At 40.0% G+C, this 22282-nt stretch overlaps 1 protein-coding gene and 1 long non-coding RNA gene across 2 annotated transcripts; one reads left to right on the forward strand and one right to left on the reverse strand.

The window, feature by feature from the left end:
• Positions 1-620: 620 nt before the first annotated feature.
• Positions 621-15000, reverse strand: mcur1 (mitochondrial calcium uniporter regulator 1). Its single transcript, XM_003219788.4, has 9 exons — positions 14736-15000; positions 11964-12083; positions 11476-11579; positions 10017-10118; positions 8974-9015; positions 6091-6162; positions 4716-4769; positions 3102-3216; positions 621-1315 (listed from the first exon to the last, which is right to left on the reverse strand). Exons 1-9 carry the CDS (start codon positions 14998-15000, stop codon positions 1260-1262), a joined length of 930 nt encoding a protein of 309 aa, XP_003219836.2. The 3' UTR covers positions 621-1259.
• Positions 15001-15042: 42 nt separating this feature from the next.
• Positions 15043-21700, forward strand: LOC134298973 (uncharacterized). Its single transcript, XR_010006117.1, has 3 exons — positions 15043-15161; positions 19443-19658; positions 20249-21700. It is a non-coding gene; the product is annotated as an uncharacterized LOC134298973 (long non-coding RNA).
• Positions 21701-22282: the final 582 nt, after the last annotated feature.

Below are 22282 nucleotides of genomic sequence, written 5' to 3' on the forward strand. Positions count from 1 at the left end.
CCTCCCACGCTACTCCCGCTCGCCCGTCTGGCCTTTTCTAGCTGGCCAGACTGCAGCGGAGGTCCCTCCAGGCCGCAATCGCGGCCTGGAGGGACCTCCGCTGCAGTCTGGCCAGCTAGAAAAGGCCAGACGGGCGAGCGGGAGTAGCATGGGAGGCGGGGCCAGCTCTGGCCCCCCGCCCAGCGTGCCCTGGCCCCGCCTCCCACGCAGCGTGGGAGGCGGGGCCAGGGCACGCTGGGCGGGGGACGGGGCCAGAGTTGGCCCCGCCTCCCGCGCTACTCCCGCTTGCCCGTCTGGCCTTTTCTAGCTGGCCAGACTGCAGCGGAGGTCCCTGCAGGCCGCGATTGCGGCCTGGAGGGACCTCCGCTGCAGTCTGGCCAGCTAGAAAAGGCCAGACGGGCCAGGGCGCACTGGGCGGGAGGCGGGGCACCGTCAGGGCGGTGCCCCGCCTCCCGCCCAGCCTGACGGCGCCCCCCCGGGCCTGCGCCCGAGGCGGCGGCGTCAGGTGCCTCTATAGTGGGGCCAGCCCTGCTCTTAATCTGCAATAGCATCCAATATACAGCCATATAACTCATGCCAGTTCCCTTCTGTAATGCATCCCATTGAAACTTCTTTCTTTCTTGCTTTAAAAAAAATCAAAGTAGCACCTAAGATATGGTTTTCAGTCTACCATTCATTTAGCAATTACTTTTCAATGTGAACTGTCTATAACCCCTGCTCATAAAACATTAGCTGGATAAAAATTTATAAAGAAGACCACAATAAAAGCATATTTATCTATTAAAATCAAAGACAGCTTTTACAGGAAGGTTTAACAACCCATAAGGAAATAAGAATTTCTACTGAAAAGAAACCTAATTACACGAGGATGCTTAAGGATGTCCCCTCCTTTCACTTAGTGCTTGCTCTTTCCTTAGAACTTGGAGAGTAACAATTAAGTAGCTACTACTCTAATTTGGCATCATGGCGTTGGAACACATTCAGCAATATGGCAAATCACATAATTAATTTATCCCAGAAATATGTATATATTAGGTAGGTGGACAAAACAGTGCAAAATGGTGGCCTGAGAATCAAGCCAAATTTCAATTAACATACTCATAAATGTATTTATTTTCAGACACATACATTGGTTACATTCGGTAGTTTAAGAAATAAATTAAAGGCAGCAATTTTTGGAAATAAAGGCTACATTACTTCAACTAAGTGTCTTTTTCCTAAGGCAAGATAGTATGGGTTGCTTCAAATCAGACCCTCTGTTATACCCATAAACGGTAAAATCCCAGTGCTACGGTAAGGCATGTAAATACTGAACCTGTAAGAAAAGAAGGGTGGGGGGAAAAATACACAGAGTCAAAATGTAATCCCTTTAAAAGCACAAATCTAATAACACAGACCTCTTATCATACTTCCAACTTCAACCTGATTCTACAACTGTGCATTGCTAGACAAGATGAAAACCAAGGGGATGTGCACAATCCATGATCTGCATTTCTACAACAGAAGACCAATTTCAAATGAGCAGATCACGAAATAAAAGGAGATGGGAAGAAGAAAAGAAAGTGATGTTAAAATACTACAGATGCTGAAATGATTTTATAATTGCAAGAAACACAGTAATAGACATAGGGAAATATCACATCAGTGTATAATCATACAAAATGACCTATTTTTTGAAAACATTCTAGTATACAATTGGCCCTCCCTATTCACTGGTTTGATGTTCACTGATTCTATTATTTGTCAGTGTGCCATCGCCCCACAATAGTGCTCTCTCCTGCTTTCTAGAATGGGAGCAACACGTCATTCAGGTTACTTAGTCCATCGAGACAAATTGAGTTAAGCCCTTCCATACCTTGGCTCAGTCTGTATTCCCATCTTGATAGACTAAGGAGCACTGAGGAATGTGAGTCTGGCAACTAGGGGCTTTGAAGCCCAAGGCCACTGCCTACAGATTCACACAACAATCTTGATTTTCAGGAGAAAGAAAAGATCAAGGCCGCCAAAACAAGAAAAAGTAGCCTTGAAACCTATGCCATAAATTACTTTATAAGAGCTTCAAAAATTGTAAAAACTTTACAAAGTTGTGTTTAGGAATGCCAGTCAACATGAACATATTGACTAAGTAATTCTGGAGATTGCAGTTAGAATAAAGTAATTTTTCCAGCTCAGCTATATTGTGCCACCAGTAAGATGTTGTGTGAATGTGTGGGCAAATTTCCCCTTCCAAAAACTGAGGCTATTGTGCAAATGTGCAGGCAATGGCCTTCCATTATGGGGAGCGGGCTGTGGGGTGGAGCACCAGGCACAATTGAGCTTCCCACTTCACAAAATTGAAAAGCCCTTGGGAGATTTTCTCCCTCCCGACTTCACTGCTGCCCACTAATTCTGTGGGTTTCCCACTTTCTTGGGAGTCCTGCATCCTTAACCTCTTTGAATGTGGGGGACCAACTGTATAATGGTAAAATATGTAAAAATCCTATTTTATCATCTTACTAAGATTTAACTCTCTCTCTCTCTCTCTCTCTCTCTCTCTCTCTCCCTCCCTCTCTCTCTCTCTCTATATATATATATATATTGCCTGGCTGCTCACTGGAAGGAAGGATATTAGAGGCAAAGTTGAAGTATTTTGGCCACATCATGAGAAGACAGGAAAGCTTGGAAAAGATCATGATGCTGGGGAAAATGGAAGGAAAAAGGAAGAGAGGCCGACCAAGGGCAAGATGGATGGATGGTATCCTTGAAGTGACTGGCTTAACCTTGAAGGAACTGGGGGCAGCCACTGCCGACAGGGAGCTCTGGCATGGACTGGTCCATGAGGTCACGAAGAGTCAGAAATGACTATGCGATTGAGCAGCAGCATATATATATACACGCACACACATATATCTAGAGCTTGGCCAGATATTGCATTGAAAAAACATGGTAATCCTGTTGAGCCTAATTAGAGATTTCCTTGTTCTAAATCAATGGACACACTATCACAAAACAGTTTGTACCATTCGTCAAGTAAGCATAACTTTTGATGTAAAAATACATAACATAATAGCGGACAACTGAGACAGGAAACTAGACACATGCAGTGGGACAGATCTACTTACCTGCTAAATATTTAATGTTGTCAAGTTTGTGCGATTCAAGCATTGTTTTCAGACCTGCAACTTCGGTGTCTATTTTCCTGTCTGTCTGCGTTAAAGCCCGATCTTGCTGTGCATGCTTAAAAGAAGAAAAGTGATGTTTCACTATTGTGTAAATAATTCCCATTAGAAAAGACACAAATCTCTGAAAGGTAACGTTTTACATAACTACTTTACATAAGATAAACTTTTCTGTCTTCTACTAAGAAGGCCCTCCCTTGTTCCCACCAGATACACCTATGAGGGTGGTGGGACAAAGAGAAGGGACTTCCCATTAGATCTCAAAGCATGAGTTGGTTTGTAAGAAGAAACAGTAATTCAAACAACCTACCCTTGAGGTCAAAAGGGCTTTATATCTTATAGCTAGCATTTTGAATTATGCCCAAAAATGAACTGGCAGCCAATGAAGCTAATGCAACAACAGAGTTGTATGTTTCTTGAGCCAATCCCAGTTAGCAATCTGGTTTGCAGCTCTTTGGACCAGATGAAATTTCCACACTCTTCAAAGGCATGTATCACTATAGGCAGATCTGACATCTCAGGGAACGTTTAACTGAAAATGCACTCCAAGCCACTGCTGCAACCTAAACTTCCAAGCTAAATCTAGGAGCATAACTAAGCTGTGGACCTGAATCTTCACCTGGACTGTAGTCCCATCCAGCACACACTGAATCCCTCTCCCAACACCTGGCTTTCGACTGACCAGGAGCCCTCTGATTTATCCAGTCCATTACTAATAACAGGCACTGGTTTAGGATCAAAATGTCTCCCTCGTCTTGTGGTGGCAGAGTTGGGTAATATCTGTATATAGATGGCACCACACCCAAAAACTCTGGACCATCTCTCCCAGATGTTTCATGTATATGTTAAATAGCATGAGGGACAGAACCAGGCCCTGAGGGATCTCACAGGCTAGTTAGTGGCCAAAGAATCAAGGAGTTTCTCAGCATCACCTCCAGGAAGGAATGAACTTAAGTATAAAATAGCGACCCTATGTCCCATCCCAGCAAGGCAACCAAGAATGATACCATGGTCAATGGTATCAACAACACATTGAGACTATAACACAGTCATGAAACATGCCAAATGACAAATGCTTTTCTTCATGCTTGCCCCAGAACACGGGCTTAAATCCAATTGTTAGTCTCAATTGGAGTTTATATAAACTGAATTATATAAACTTATTTAATTACCATATTTTACTGATTTCAAAGACCTCAATTAGGTGAAAAGGAGAGAAAGGATTTTCTGATGGTCAAATTAAAAATTCTAAGACAGTCACCACTCTTTAATGCTGGTTTCTCTGAGCCACTTTCCAATAATCTTACATGATCCATGACTTGAGCTCATAAAAGTATACCCCAGAAAATTATACAATTTATACAGCACATCCATTACGTCATACCAATTCAGTATAAAATTATGCACATGTTCTAGCTAAACATCATTTTTGGCACAAGGGAAAGATATTTTATTTGAGTGTTACAAATATTTAAGTGTTCTTTTCATGAATGGAAGTATATGTAAATCTGTGCAATATATACAGAGGAGACAGATGCTTCAATTTGCATTTCTTACCAATTCCACTATTTCTGTTCTCATTTTCAAAACTTTTCTCTCATTATGTGAAAACTGAAAAATAAAAAGAAAAAAATTAAAGGAAAATGTATTCTGATTTAAAACAATGCATTCATCTGCACTTTTTGGTAACATGGGTTTGTTATTTATAATGTCCTCCAGCATCAATGTAACAGCTTCAGACTTTAAATGCTACAGTCTTTATTCTTCTACATTAGAGCTCCCCCAAACTAAGACTCACGGGTCAGATGCAGCTCTGCAAGGTCATTTCCACATTCCCCGCCCTAATCTTTAAACTTATGGTTGCTTTAAATCTGAAACAACATGAACAACAACAATCCTAATTAACTTGACTATCTCATCAGCCAAAAGCAGGCCCACACTTCCGTTTGAAATACTGGTAAGTGTATGTTGGTTAAAATTGTTCTCAATTTTGAATATTGTATTGTTCTTTCATGTTTTTACATTACAAATAACGTATGTGCAGTATACTCATTCATAGTTTTTGCAAACTATAGTCTGCCCCTCCTCAACAATCTGAGGGATCATGAACTGGCCTTCTGCTTAAAAGGTTTGTGGACCCCTATTCTACATCATAGTTTTTCAAGCTGTGTTTTGGGACACGTGTATCAGTTGCAGTGTGTTGGTCACTCATGTGAACATAATGAGAAACCTCTAAATCTACATAAAATAAGCAGTATATCATATATTTTTACAAATATAAATAAAAAGTTTTCCTGAGATACGTTGTTTCACCACACATTTCAGTATTACAACTTATGTATGTATCTGTATCTCCTATAAGGGATTGGTTTAACCTCTAGTTTGCTAGTAAAACTGGATTCCTGTGTCGTGAAATTATGCATGTCTAAAAAGCGTGTTACTACCATGAAAGGTTTGGAAAGCTCTGTTCTACATAATGACCATGCCAATGCTGTGAATTAAGTTGTCAAAAATACCATCCATCAAGATTCAAAACTAAATACTGGTAAATGTACACAGAACCTGGAAAGCCATTCAATATGCTTTTCAATTTTGTTTGATAACTCAGAGGTTTTTTTTAGATTGCCAAGGCACTAATTTTATTATGTATAATAACGTATATATAAATATTAGTATAAAATTCACTGTTATTAAGCATTCAGAAAGCAAAGCTGTGGAGACACTAAACCATTTCCCCAGATCTATGTGCTCTAAGAGACAGACGTTCTACTTCCTAATCGTATTTTAAATCTAGTAATTTTGCCACTCTATTCAACACTATTCCTAAAGCTTGCCTGCACAATCCTTTAGATCAGAAGTGGTGGAGTTTCTGACTAAATTATCTCTGGCAGTGTTTTTGAACAATTTTTATATGAAAGAAAAACATACATACCAATTCTTTCACTCTACTTTTTTCTAGATTGAAATCTAACTTGCTGTCAGTGCGAACTTTGGATGTTTCATCCTAGACAAAAAAATGTACAACATTAAACAGAAAAATTATTTATTGTTATCCAGATTCCTTAACCAACACAGCAACACTGTAGTTAATGTTTCTTTGATTTGTTTATTTTCCTCAAACCTTATTTCTCTAATTCTGCTAAAACAAGTGCCTCTTGAATGTTGGGTAAATGGATCTTTGTGACCTCAAACATCAGTGTAAACAAAAGCAATAGCATTTCTTAATTTGATGACAGGTAAGCAACTTTGAGGCGTGTGGTGATATCAGATCACTTCCAAATTCATTTTTGACAGTTTTTTGTAATGTTTTGGAATCATTGGGACATTTGAGAGACTGGAGATAAAAAATACAGTGTTTTGTAGCAGTTATGAACTCTTTGGGTCCATTCTGGGGCAAAAACCAAACAAACTTGTCCACAAATAAAATTAAAAGGGAGGCATCTGGGGACTTCCCGGAGCTTACTATTCCCCCACTAAAGGCTTAAGTAGCACAAGTAAAAGCCACATAGAAATCAGTTGCCATTATTCCAAGTACCTCAACACCCACCAACTACAACTGTGAACAACCTCCACTGACTAAACTATCTATTAACTGTATCTAAGCCACCATTTCAACATCATAACCCTCACCTGATACCAGTAAATTACAAATAACTAAAGGTAAGAGTTCACATGTTCTGTGACTTGACTGCATTTTGGTGCCATATTAATCTGGTATTTAAATAATTTCTGCTCTGCTTTTTATTAAATTATACATTTTCAACTATTTTAAGGAACCACACACAACTCTTTTACATAAATAACTTGGACAGCAGGCTAGGTCTGTAAAGCAGTGTAAAATATCAATAATTTAAAGAGGATACAGAAATGTGCCAAGCTCAGACACCAAAAGACATTTCAGCAGTTTGCCAATGCCAGCTTCAAAGTGAAAAGAGCAGTCTTAGTAATCCCCATATACTTTTCCAGTCTGGATTAAAAGGCAAGTCAGGAAAGACTTTCCTGCTTCTCTCTACTTTCAAGGCTGTACATAGGGAACCAGCTCCCACAGGGAACACTTATTACCCCCTGAATGTATTCTTCTGCTCCCAACAGATGTTTTCAGAGATACAGCCTGGGAAAGTAGTCTCCATGCAAATAAACAGACTGGAGACTATGGACTCCACCTGTCTACAAAATGACTTCCTTCAAATGTGCAAGGGGGAAATGAGAAAGCCAAACTGTTTCCTAATTATGGGGCTCACCTGTGAGTCAATCCAATGTGAGCTCTGGGGAAGTAATGTGGACTACTATGCATACACAATGCAAGAATTTTCTGATGTGATCCAAATTCAGCCTTTGAGAGATTCAGATTAGACTGATCTCAAATCGTTTAATGATTCCAGATGGCATTTTTAAGACCTTTTCAGTGGAGTCATCTCAGGTCAGGCTAATATGACCTATGATATCTTCTCCTTGAGAGACTGCTCACTAAAACTAAAGCCATTTAGGAGACTTTTTCTCCCACACAGGTCACAAATAATATATCTATTCTTCCGGGGGGGGGGGGGGGTCTACAACATTCTTCTTATAGCAAACAACACAAGTATATGAGAATAAGTCTTCCAAAATTTGGGGTTAGGCAAGCTGTCTCTATTAAACCTCCAAGGCCAAAGCAAAAATTGTGATGTGGTTCAAATCTGCTGTTCACAGCAAAATCTGTACTGTATGGAAGCACCCTTGACTAATCCTATAAAAACAATTGGTGCAAGGAACATGTTATATCTTACTTGAAGAGGACACAATATGGGACCATTCTAGAGCTCTGGTCTTGAACTTAGACCCAGCTTATCATATGGATGTGTCTAAAAGGCTGATTATCCCTAAGACAAACCAATTACCAGTTCCACATACATACTACTTTGTTCTTTTGGTACCATGTCTCCTCCCTTACAATCTTCTACTATGTAAGTATTCTTTATGCCCTCTTCCTATGGAACTCACTGCCTAAGAATGTGAAGACCTTCTTTGGAGGCTTTTAAATAGAGGCTAGATGAACATTTTGGGGGTGCTTTGATTGTGCTTTTCCTGCATGATAGGGGGTCAGACTGGATGGAAGAGATCCCTTGTGGTCTCTTCCAACTCTATGATTCTAGAGCAGTCTCTGCTGCTAATAAAGCTAAAGTTTATTTTGCCTGTCACACAACTGCTTTTCCACATACATCCTTCTCTAGTTCATCTACGTTTCACTCCAAGCAGCTCCTGCTGCAACCAGCTGCAGTTATATTGTTGTTTCTCCCAGATTCACCTTAAGGACATGTGTGATTTTATTGCCATTTTGACTCAGCATGAGTTGAATACTACTAGGGCAATGCTCTCTCTATGACTGCTCCACAGGAGAAGGCTCTTAATTTAGGGTTGGGCATGTACGGCACTCCTGGCTGTATCAGCAGACAGGATTGCAAGTGCCATCACCTGTGACAATGCTATTGACTTGTTTGCTCATTCAAAGCACTCACAGCCTTATAATGCAATCTTATATTTACTCAAAAGACCAGCCAAATCCAATGGGACTGAGGGTGCATCTATTCTGTAGAATTAGCGCAGAATTAATGTAGTCTGACCTCACGTTAATTACTATGCCTCAATGGTGTGGAATCATGGACATTCCAACAAAGTACTGCTGATGCCTTATGGAAGAACAACTCCTAGGATTCCATAGCATTGAGCCATGGCAGTTAAAATAGGTCAACCGACTTAACTTCTACAGTCCCAGGTTAAAAAAAACCCTGTAAAAATCTAACAGAAAGATATTATTCCGTACTATTCAGTATCTTACCATTACTTGCTTTTTCAGTTGCTGAAGTTCAAGTTTTGTTTTCTTTGCAAAAAAAGAGAAAAGACTTAACATTAACATATAGATAGATAACATAGATACAAAGTAGCACTGTACACATCTTAAGCTACAATCAACTCAAGTTACTTTGATGCCACTGAGGGAATAAATAAGTGGAGATTTTTGGAACTTCAGACTAAATATTTCCAGTATTCTTGACTGCTCATAAGCAGTTATATAGCTTTCAGTATGAAAAACAGGCAATGCCTGTAATCGTTGTGTGCAATGTAAAGCGAGGGAAATAAGCCTTCCTTTCAGAAAAAACAAATTCCATGTGTACTTTAGTTTCTTCTGAAATGAGCTGAAATATATTTAACAGACTGGCCTAGCTGTGTCTGAAGAACACAAACTAAATTCATTGATGTGTCATATTCTTTTTGAATATCAAAATATCACTAAAAAATCAAAGTAAATTCACAAGATAATTACTTTTTCTGTTTTGAACAGAAGTAAGTACTATCCCTGTTAAATTCAAAAGTTATCTCAACATATTGTTTTCTATGGTTATTTTTACTTATATGTTTCCTCTTTCAGACATAGAAAATCCTGTGCTAAAATGCCAGATTTAGCATACAACAAAAACAAAGGCCACTTTATAGTCTATAGAACACTATTGCTGTTCCTGGTTTGAAGGTGTTATTTCCTATTTAATTATATGGCACTTACTTTGAAAGTAGTTCTTATACTCAGAAACATTGTTTTTGTAATTCTGTATGTTTGTAATTTTCTTTAATGAAAATATGCCATTTTAACCTTTCAGTGTGCGAACCACAAAAAACAAAGTTTTCCCATGTTTTTATGATAGAACCAATTAGGACATGACATATATAACCTAAGAACAAAAATTATGTTACATAGTGTAATTACTGTAATGTTTTCTTTACCTCGAGACTAGGATGACTCATAACACATTTTGTGGTTATTACAATGACCAAAAAATGATCCAATGTGGTGTGGATATCAGCCACATTTATGGCTGCTTTTACCTCATTTTCTGCTCGGAGTGCTGAAAATTCACTTTTCTCTAAAATAATCATATCTTTTTTCACAACACCAATTCGTGACATTATCTGTTGAAGAGCAATTTCCTATAAAATAAAAAAAATTAGTGATACCACTGCTGCTGCTTTCATCATACCAATAACTCTTGTGAACTAGTATTTTAGTAATAACTGAAAAAAAGCTCTAGAACTTAATTTAATAAAAATGTACTATTGCTATGCAGAGAAGTTCCACTAGAATTCCCGTGTTCTGCATAATTCGAGCTAGATGGGGACACCACTAGGTAGACAGAGAACAGATTTTATGGCACTGCCCCATGTGCTATAATCCACTCACACAAAATATCATCTGATGACTACTCTATTAAAAGTAACCTCCATGCACTAAATAAACTACAGCACATAAAATTTCAAGCAGCTTGTTCAAGTTATGTATGAAATTATTTTTGTCCGGAGTTGAACTTCCAGAGGGCTTAAAACTGATACAACTGGTATGAAAAGACAGACAGTTCCTTGAGATCCATGCTATATGTTCAGAAGAAAGGGAAAGAGGACAATGAAACAGGGCAGTGATGGGCACTGTTATCACATCTGCAGAAACATGAGCCCCATCACTCTTTTCTTGTTTGGGTCAGGACATAATCATATAGAGCAGCAGATATCTATAATTCTCTGTATGACCTATATCAGGACATAATAAGACAAATATGACAAATCTTAAACATAATCTCTCTATTATTAAACTCACTGTATAACTCACATAGGAAATTATTTTTCAAAGAACGAATACTGTTATGCACTGATGGCAATGGGTCTGCTTTAAGTCTAGCTATTTGACAATATTTAAATATTAACGATTCTATACATGCCCATATTTACTCGAATCTAACGCGCCATCGAATCTAATGCACACTTCAATATTTAAAACACTGAAACCAAAAAAATTATTTGCTGACAAATGTAATGTACAGTGGCAAAAGGTGCACTCTTTGTAACTGGCCATTACAGTTGCTGTCTGCTTAGAGTTCCTTCTTCAAAAACAGAAGTGTTGGAACACCAAAGCTTTCAGCAATGGAAAATAAAACCTTGGGGTGCATCTATGCTGTTGAATGAATTCACTTTAACTGTCCTGGCTCAATGCTATGGGGTTATTGGAGCTGTAGTTTTACAAGATCTCTGCCAAAGAATGCTGATGCCTCACCAAACTACAAATCCTAGGATTGCATTACATTGAGCAGTGGCCATTAAATTAGAGGTGATATCTGTCAAATAGGAGCTTTAGGTACAACTTCACCTTTTGCTTTGACTCAGCACTAAGATAACCGTATTATGTAAATCTAATATGCACTCTAATTTTGGCGAATAATTTAGCCAATAAAGGTGAGCATTACATTCAAGTAAATAGGATATATCTATCTCATAAGATATATTTAATATAGTTAACCTGTTGTATTTTTGTGAGCATGTCTTTGTATACCACATCCATGTTGCTCTTCATAATGTTCATTAAAGCTGAAACAATGACTTCAGACTGCTGTGTAGTGAATCCTACAACACAGAACATTGTTATTTCATAAATATTAATTATGTGTAATTTACATACAGCATAAACAAACAAAATCCCAGAGACATATAATATTCAAGAAACAAAGGCAATGGGCAATCCTTTATATATTAACATATACAGGAGATAAGCTTAATCTTTCCCATGGCAGCAACTCAAGCACTGAGGTAACACTAAAACACTAAAAGTCTACTCATATACCGGTAATTCTCACTGCATGTACGAAAGAACACACACAGAGGCAAACGTAAACCCTAACTACTTACAGAATAGTACTTTATGTATATCCCACCCCCTCTCTAAAAGGACTCGAGGCAGCGTACAATAAATAAAGAATATATATATCTCAATAAATAAAATCAAATTACCATTTGCTTCCAGGAGGCGCACGAGGGCATGAGTGTCAAAATAAAGCTTTCTGCTTCCAGACAGAGGAAAACTACCTTTGGTGCTTTCGGACTGTGTAGGTGATGCAGAAATGTTTACATCTAAATAAGAAAGAAGTGTCAACATATAGAAACAAGATATTGACAATACACAATAGCCCTTACTGCATTACAGCCTTGGATCACTGTATAAATATTATGCAGTGACATTATTTCCCTTTTTGACAAGTCCCAGCTTTTATTGGGAAAGGTAATAAGTTTATCCCCATTGGAGTACTTTTAATATGGAATTTCCCAGCAAAAAGAATAGGATTACAATAATAAGGCATAATGTAAATAATAACAACAACAATAATAATAATTGGGTTCTGTCCCAAAAGATCTCAGCTAGCATTTGGAAATAATAGACATGGACAAAATTACAATCTGCCAACTGCAAAAGGCCACCCTACTGGGATCTGCACGCATCATCCGAAAATACCGCACACAGTCCTAAACACTTGGGAAGTGTTCGACTTGTGATTTTGTGATACGAAGTCCAGCATATCTATCTTGTTTGCTGTATCATACAACGTCGTTCTGTCAATAATAATAATAATAATAATAAAATCCTCCTTTAATCTTGGGGGGAGGACAGGCAAGAAATAATAATAAAATAACAACATTGTAACACACCTTGAGCCTTGGGGTAAGGCAGGTGGGAAATGATAATTATTATATATTATTACATCTTATCTGCCTCTCCCTAAAAGTCTGGGAGGGTTGCAATATAATAAACAAGCACATAGAATCATTTCAAACACAGATCATAACCCACAGACATTAGATTAAGAAACACATTATTAAAATACAATATATAAGAACGTAAAACTGTTTCTAACACAGATTTATTTATTTTGTATCAAAAGCATTGCATAAATTAGTATAAAACTAATAAAAAGGGGCAACAGTGACTGCATTATCTGCAGCCTCAAACAACTCTTCCTCTATACATGAGGCAGGATATTGCAGACAAGCATGCAGATATGGAGTTGTCCGTTTTGGAGGATTCTTTTAGGTAGTACCATTTTGCCAGGTTGTCTTTTGATCTTGAAATATATGGCAGTGTGGACTCAGATAACCCAGTACAAAGTAGATATTGTGGGATTTTCTTGCCTTGATATTCTGAGATATAGGCTGTGTGGAAGGGCCCTAAGACACACATTAAAAGAATGTGCGAACTCAACCTCCTCCAAAGTGAATTGAACCACCTAAACTGGGCTCTATAGGCCAATGGATAATCCACTACAGCCATGAAGAGCTGCAAGACCATGAACAAGCCACAAGAGGAAAGACAATGATCCACCCAGAGGAAAAATGTTCTTACCATACATCAATGGAACCACTGATGGCGTAAGGAAGCTGATGAAGAAACACGACCTACAAACTATCTACAGGCCTACCAAGAAAATCCAATAAATGCTACATTCAGCAAAGGACAAGAGGAATCCTCTCACTTCTGTGGGAGTCTACTATATAACATGCAGTTCTGGACAAGTCTACATAAAAAAGGTAAAGGTTTCCCCTGATGTTAAGTCCAGTCATGTCTGACTCTGGGGGTTGGTGCTCATCTCCATTTCTAAGCCGAAGAGCTGGCGTTGTCCGTAGACACCTCCAAGGTCATGTGGCCGGCATGACTGCATGGAGTGCCGTTACCTTGCTGGCAGAGCAGTACCTATTGATCTACTCACATTTGCATGTTTTCGAACTGCTAGGTTGGCAGAAGCTGGGGCTAACAGCGGGCGCTCATTCCGCTCCCGGGATTTGAACCTGGGACCTTTTGGTCCGCAAGTTCAGCAGCTCAGTGCTTCATGTCTATATAGGGACCACCAAATGCAGCATTGCCCAAACACGATCAAAGAACGTGAAAGGCACTGCAGACTAGTACTCAATCAGAGAAGTCAGCCATAGCAGAGCACTTGATGAACCAACCTGGACACAGCATATTATCTGAGAACACAGAAATGCTGGACCACTCTAACAACCACTATGTCAGTCTACACAGAGAAGCCATTGAAATCCACAAGCATGTGGACAATTTCACCAAAAAGGAGGAAACTACGTATGAACATGAACAAAATCTGGCTACCAGTATTTAAAAACCTTTAAAATCAGGGTAGTAAATAAAGAACACTCTGAAAACTGGGGAATTCTATACAATTAACAATCAGGGCCAGCTAACATCTCCCAACAAATGATTCCCCAGGTAGGAAGCAGCCAGGCTTTGAAGCTGGAAGGCTTTTCAAAGATAATCAAGGTGATCAATTGCAACATTCACACCTGCTTCAATCAGATAGGACTTTCCACAGATATATAAACCCCACTTGACTAGTTTCCAACAGACCTCACAACTTCTGAAGATGGCTGCCACAGTTGTGGGTGAAACGTCAGGAGAGAATGCTTCTGTAACATGGCCATACAGTCCGGAAAACTCACAGCAGCAACCCACGGAAATCTGTTTGGTTTAAACTTGGCAACTACGATTCCTTGTGGGCTTCATGCAATTTGATACCACTGTGACTGCTAAAGCTCAATGGTGTGGAATCCTGGGAGACACAGTTTTACATGGACCGCCCTGTCCAAAAAGTGCTGGTGCCTCACTAAACTACAACTCCAGGAACTCCAGGCACCGAGACAGTTAAAGTGGCGTTAAACTGCATTCATTCTACAGCACAGACGCCCATCCAGCGCGTCGCTCTTTTCGGTGGGCCTCACCTCGCCCTTCGACGGCCCGACTGAAGAAGCGCGACACCGGCGCACGCGCACTCCCGGCTCCCGGGAAAGGGCCGCGCGCCACGGCTGCGCTCGCGCCATGGGCTCCCAGCGGCGCGAGGGAGCCAGCGTGCTTCCCGTCTCCTAGGCAACGGCGCGTGACGGGGCAAAGCGTGACGCCGCGCCGCCGGGCGCTGCCGGGGAGAGGGAAGAGCGCCGTCCTCCTGCTCACCACCGACACCGCGGCTTCCATCCGGCCTCCTAGCATCCCGGGGTTAAAGGCCCTTCTTCCTTCTTTGTTCCATGGCTGCCACACTCCTCTCGAGTGTCCTCCCTCGCCCACACGCCTCACGAGTTGCTACTTCCGGGAACACAGGCGTTCCGCTTCGGCGTAGCCACTGCGCATGCGCCAACGTCATTGCTTCGGATGTACGCGCCGAATCCCAACAGGCTCTTTTAGGGGCAGCCACTGCGCACGCGCAACCAGCAGAGGGTTGCATCCAGTGATAGTGTACTGCCTAGGGTTGTGTCTACGCTGGACAGTTAATGCAGTTTGACGCCACTTTAACTGCCATGGCTCAATGCTGTGAAATCTACTGGGGTCTAGTTTTACAAGCTCTTCTCTAAGGAATACTGGAGTCTCTAGCATTGAGCCATGGTAGTTAAAGCGGTATCAAACTGCATAGTTATGCAGTGTAGATACAACCTTAGTTAAATTTGTTGTTTTGGACCAAACTACATATCTTTTTTCAGTTTTACCATAAAAGGAAAATCAAGGGACTCAAGTACCAAAAGAATGGGGTTAATTGACCCCACGCATACACCACCTTCATGACAGAAGGCTGAAATACAGTGCCTATTTATGTAAGAATAAGTACAGTATCACTCTTTGGTAGGGAAGGCTATAGAACTACAGCTCCCATGATTCCAATGCATTAAGCAGTGTAGATGCACACGTACAGTAACAGAACAATATTTGTTGGGCTACGCCTTCCTCATCTTTGATGTATTTAACTGGTTGGTATGTTGGCTACAGCTCTTTTTTGTGTTAAGGGATTCTCCCAAAAATACAAACAAGATACTTAATTGAGCAGTCAGCTCACAATAAGCGGAAAGGTGTTGTGGGGTGACAAAAGAATTTTTGAACTTAGCAGGCAAAGAAGCAGCGTTCAATCTTTATAAGTTACCAAAAGGTTTATTTACAAATCGGAACTACAGTACATTTCTTGATAGGAAAGAATTGGGCCTAATGTTTTGTTGAAGGCTTTCATGGCCGGAATCACTGGGTTGCTGTGAGTTTTCTGGGCTTTATGGCCATGTTCCAAAAGCATTCTCTCCTGACATTTCATCCACATCTATGGTAGGCATCCTCAGAGGTTGAGAGGTCTGTTGGAAACCAGGCAAGTGGGGTTTATATATCTGTGGAAAGTCCAGGGTGGGAGAAAGAACTCTTGTCTGTTGGAGGCATGTATTAATGATGCAAATGGCCTTGCAGATTCAAAGCCTGGCTGCTTCTTGCCTGAGGGAATCCTTTGCTGGGAGTTGTTAACTGGTCCCGATTGTTTCTTGTCTGGAATTCCCCTGTTCTCTGAAAGCTGTTCTTTATTTACTTTCCTGATTTTAGAGTTTTTAATTACTGGTGGCCAGATTTTGTTGGTTTTCATGGTTTCCTCCTTTCTGTTGAAATTGTCCACATGCTTGTGGATTTCAGTGGCTTCTCTGTGTACGTAGTCTGACGTGGTTGTTGGATTGTTCCAGCATTAATGTGTTCTCAAATAATCTGCTGTGCCCAGGTTGGTTCATCAGGTGCTCTGCTATGGCTGACTTCTCTGATTGAGTTAGTCTGCAGTGCCTTTCATGTTCCTTGATTCGTGTTTGGGCAATGCTGCGTTTGGTGGTCCCTATGTAGACTTGTCCACAGCTGCATGATATACGATAGACTCCTGCAGAAGTGTTCTTTGCTTAACATAGCATTTGTTGGGTTTTCCTAGTGGGTCTGTAGAGTTTGTAGGTTGTGTTTCTTCATCAGCTTCCCTATGCGGTCAGTGGTTCCCTTGATTACGGCAAGAACACTTTTCCTCTGGGTGGATCTTTGTCTTTACTTTTGAGGCTTATTATTGGTCTTGCAGCTCTTTTGATGTCTGTGGTGGAGTATCCATTGGTCTGTAGAGCCTAGTTTAGGTGGTTTGGTTCACCTTGGAGGAGTTGGGGTTTGCAGATTATTTTTGCACAGTCTGCCAGTACGTTAATTGTGCTTCTTTTTTTACTTGGACGATGGTTGGAGATTTTATGTGGATATCTATCCATGTGTGTAGGTTTTCTGTAAACTGTATGGACCAATTGTTGACTGAGTTTGCAGATGAGTAGGACATCTAGAAATGGCAGTTTTCCTTCATTTTCTTTTTCCATGGTGAATTATATGTTTGGGTGGATGCTGTTGAGGTGGTCCAGGAACTTGTTTAGTTCTTCTTTCCCATGGCTCCACACGGTGAAGGTGTCATCAAGGTGGCCAATTGCAACATTCACACATGCCTCAAATACACAAGAGATTTTTTTCTCATAACCTGGACTTTCTAAAGGTATATAAACCCATCCCACTTTCCTAGTTTCGAACAGACCTCACAACCTCTGAGGATGCCTGCCATAGATGTACACGAAACGTCAGGAGAGAATGCTTCTGGAACATTGCCATATAGCCCGGAAAACTCACAGCAATATATTTGGGTCTAAGCTTTACACTAACTCCATAACTTCTAATTTCCAAAACAAGAGGAAAAACCTCCAAACATTACATCTCTATTTACATATAGAGTAGAGAGAGTTCTGAGGTTGAAGATGGAGAAACAGAAGTCTTTAACAAAGGCATGCAACCTGAAGAGTATTCATTCTATATCAGAATGAGAGCAGAAAGAGAAACAGAACAAATAGATACATTCCAACTGACATTCAGGAGTCAGGGGGAAAGGAATTCCCTCAGCCTATTTTAAAGTTAACTAACTGTTCCTCATTGAGGACTGCAGACTTGGGCAGTGTAGAATTCCAACATTTTGAAGGTGCTGTAGTTCAGTGTCGGTAGCCTTTTTTTCTGACCATTATTGTGAAATTATCAAATTTGCTCAGATAATTTAAATCAAGAAAACATAATGGAACATATTTCTGAACACGTTTCAAAGGCAGCTCCACACAAATCATGTTGCAATGATCCAAATGGTGTATAACTAAAGCACGTCTCATTCTGGCCGGATCAGACACCAAAGGATATACCCAGCTTCAAATGTAGGAAAATCAGCTCATTGTCTTAATGTACTGAAATAATAAAAGTGCACTTTACACTATAAGCCATGACAGTAACTTTGATATGTATGAGTTTTCAGACAGTTGTCTTTTTAGCCTGAATCATTTACTAGATGTAACTAGATCTTCTTTGATATTTAGTCTTCAAAGCCTATATTCAAAATCATTACTTGTGACTATCGCCAAAGAAAATGTTTGCAAAGATTGGAACACTCACTTTCATGTCGTTTGCATGCTTGCCATCACTTTTCAATTTGTGAGAAGAAAATGTATGAAAGATACATCTCGGAAATGATTCATATAGGATGCCATCACAGAATATAGTCTTGTGGGGATTGGAACAGAAAAATGGAAAATGGAGATTAGGGAGGAAGAAGAAATGGGAGACTTGACTGACTCGAACCAAGCAAAGAAGCACAATGTTAGGAGATAAATACAATGTGGTCCCTAGATCCATTGGGAATATATTCCTGGACTTCATGTGGATACATGAAACTGCAAATACAGTAGAGTCTCACTTATCCAAGCCTCGCTTATCCAAGCTTCTGGATAATCCAAGCCATTTTTGTAGTCAATGTTTTCAATCTATCATGATATTTTGGTGCTAAATTCGTAAATACAGTAATTACAACATAACATTACTGCGTATTGAACTGCTTTTTCTTTCAAATTTGTTGTAAAACATGATGTTTTGGTGCTAAATTTGTAAAATCATAACCTAATTTGATGTTTAATAGGCTTTTCCTTAATCCCTCCTTATTATCCAAGATATTCACTTATCCAAGCTTTTGCCGGCCCGTTTAGCTTGGATAAGTGAGACTCTACTGTAATAGTGAACCTACTGAAATGAAGTGGAGCCGCAGTGGCACAATGAGTTAAACCCTTGTTCTGGCTGAACTGCTGACCTGAAGGTTGACTTGCTGACCTGAAGGTTGGTGGTTTGAATCCATGAGATGGGATGAGCTCCCGTCTGTCAGCTCTAGCTTGCGGGGACATGACAGAAGCTTCCCAGCCAGATGGTAACACATCCGGGTGTTTCCTGGGCAACGTCTCTGTAGACAGACAATTTGCTCACACCAGAAGTGACTTCCAGTATGTTCTCAAGTCACTTTTGACACAATAAAAAAATTAAATGAAGGAGCTCTGCTCTAAGAATAGCAAAGAGCCACACTGGAGGATTTTAAAAGATGCCTAGAGATATTTTTTCTTGTTGGTCATGGATAAATGAAACCATGGATATTGGTCCTGTAGATCTGGGAACCATATTGTTTATCCCACCTCAATATTTTGTGGCTAGAGCCATATATGAGGTGGTACTTCTGTGTAGAGATGACAATATGTTACTACAAAATGACATTGTAGTTTTCACTTGTGGCATGGAATCATTCATATGTGGTATGTATGTATTTCTTGAAGGTTCTTCTTCATGTTGCTGGATTTGGAGTGGCAATACACTTTAAGGTGGCAAGGATACAGAAGCTCTTTCGGAAAAAAAAAACCCAGTGGCAATTCTGAAACAACTGCTTCAGCTCTACAGTCCAATATCCAACCAACAACATAACTTTTATTTCAAGTAACTCTGGCCAAGGTGGAGAAATGGAAACTGTACTGGATTGAACACATCTCGGAGAGGTATTTATCTTAAATTCTAAAGATAAACTGGGCAATTTTGAGCAAGCCAACTTTTAAACAAATATTTCAAATAATGGGTTATGTATAGCAATTAATATCTACTATGCAATTAAATATACAGACTCCTTTCAAAAGGGAGTAACTTATCTTCCTACCTCCAGACAGTTGGATTGATTCATAAACTTGCCCTGGGGCAGAGAAAATTACTTTGGTGGAGCTAACCTTCCCAGAATTCCTCAGCTGGCTTGGCCAAAGTAATATTCCCAGGCTAGATCTTGTTATGAATAGAACTTGCCTATAGCAACATATAGCCCGCAGTATTGTAAAAACTTACCTAGGAGAGTGAAGTCCATTGACATCAATGAGGTTTAACTTGTGAGGTGGTATGTATAGGATTGGAGGATTTAAACATGATAGGTCAAACATTGGTCACCTCAAGGCTGGAGTTTTGCAATGGGACTACTTTTGCACCAAATTTGAAAACTTCAGTGAGTTCAAAACATGGCATCCAAATCAGTCAATGTTATATCTAGCAGTGATCATATCACACCTTTATTAAACTCACACTACTGGCTTGAATTATTTTCCAGGCAAAGTATGAAGTGTTGATTATTACCTTTAAAACATGAATGGTTTGGGTCCCGGTCACCTACAAGAGCTTCTCAGATCCTCTGAAGGGCACTTACTCCAGTCATCCAGGACTAGGCTGGCAATAGTCACCATCAGCTACTACTAGATCGTGAAACATCCTGCTAGAAAAGATTTGACAGCTGGGTATGCTTTCTGAATTTAAAACAGCAATAAAGATCTCTCTTTAGCCGGCCTATCCAGATGATTTTTAAATTATGAATTTTAAACTGTATACTGATTGTTTTAAATGTGTTGCTCCTATATGTTCTTTTAAACTGCTTTTTGAACTGGTTTATGTGTTTTATAACTGATGGATCATGTTGCATTTTAATATGTTGCTGTCCCCTGCCTTGATCCATAGGAGGCAGGTAAGTAATAACAGCAACAACAACAACAACAACCACAAACGTGGGTTGTTGTGAGTTTTCCAGGCAGTATGGTTTCCAGACTTCATTAGCTACAAGCCGCAAGACATTCTCAGTCTGGATCATTCTTTTCTGGAATATTTGTGCAACACAGCCTTGGAAGTCATAGACTTATTGAGATGGTTAAATTGCAGACCACACAAATCATGTGCCGAGGAGATATTTACTAATTTTGTTTTGCTTCAGGCAGTTGTGTGGATGACGAATAAGTGACAGAGCTTGTTCCTATTTTTTGGTAGTTTAAGGAAAAAAACTCTGAATGATTTCTATTTCACTCAGAAGCCACTTTCCGCATCTTTGTGCTCTGTAGCTACACACCTACACAGAGAAAGCAAGAGAGAGAGCAGAACAAAGGGCACATGGACTGAAATAGAGCTTCCACATAATTGTTGCCAAAACACAATAAAAAACAAGCATCCAGAAGAAAGGAATAATAATAACAACAACAAAAACAACAACAACAACAACAACAACAACTTGGTGCCACAAATACCATCTGCCTGTGACAAAGAATTGGTGGTATCACAAGCTTGAAAAAGTTACAGAAAATGTACACGTCAAACTATTCTTGGACTTTCAAATTCAGACAAAGTTTTGGAGCACAATACCCTTGACCTCACAATCATGTTAAAAAATGAAGTGCGGATCGTCGATGTTGCAATCCCAGGTGACATCAGAATCGATGAGAAGCAACTGGAAAAGCTGATGCGATATGAGGATTTAAAGATCGAAGTGCAAAGACTCTGGCACAAGCCAGTAAAGGTGGTCCCAGTGATGATTGGCACACTGGATCCAGTGCCTAAAGACCTTGGCCAGCACTTGAAAACAACTGGCACTGACATAATTACCATCAGCTGCAAAAGGCCACCCTACTCGGATCTGCATGCATTATTTGACGATACATCACATAGTCCTAGACACTTGGGAAGTGTCCAGTGTGTGATCCAATACAACAGCCAGCATAGTGATCTTGCTTGCTGAGTACTAATCTTGTTGTGTATCAAATAATAATAACAACTTTATTTATTTATATCCCACCTTATCTCCCCATGGGGATTCAGGATGGTTACCAACAAACAAAAGCAAACATTCAATGCCCGTAACAAAGACAATAACTGTAAAATTTAAACAAAAAACACTAATAAATTAAGTTACACCAGACATTATATGACATGCAATTAAAATTAAGCAGTTAAGAACACACATTAAATTATGAGTTTAAAATCCAGCCTAGCCAAGTATCATACTTGTGCCAGTCTGTGTCTGTACTACAAATTCTATCCCTCGTCCTTACTATATGCTTGAGTGGATAGAAAAGTTCTGAGCTGTTTTTTAAAGGAGAGAAGAGGGGGGAGCATTTTGATCTCCTTGGGAAGGGAGTTCCACAGGCGGGGGGCAACCACTAAGAAGACCCCCTCTCTCATCTCTACCAACTGTGCTTGAGACAGGGTGGGACCGAGCACAGGGCCTCCTCTGCCGATCAAAGAGCCTGGGCATACAAGGCGGTTTGCTAGATTGAACCTAATCAAGTAGCATACTGAAAGTGTTGGGACAGAAAACCACAAACTT

Source organism: Anolis carolinensis, chromosome 4 (genome assembly GCF_035594765.1).
Source record: "Anolis carolinensis isolate JA03-04 chromosome 4, rAnoCar3.1.pri, whole genome shotgun sequence".
Taxonomy (NCBI): domain Eukaryota; kingdom Metazoa; phylum Chordata; class Lepidosauria; order Squamata; family Dactyloidae; genus Anolis; species Anolis carolinensis.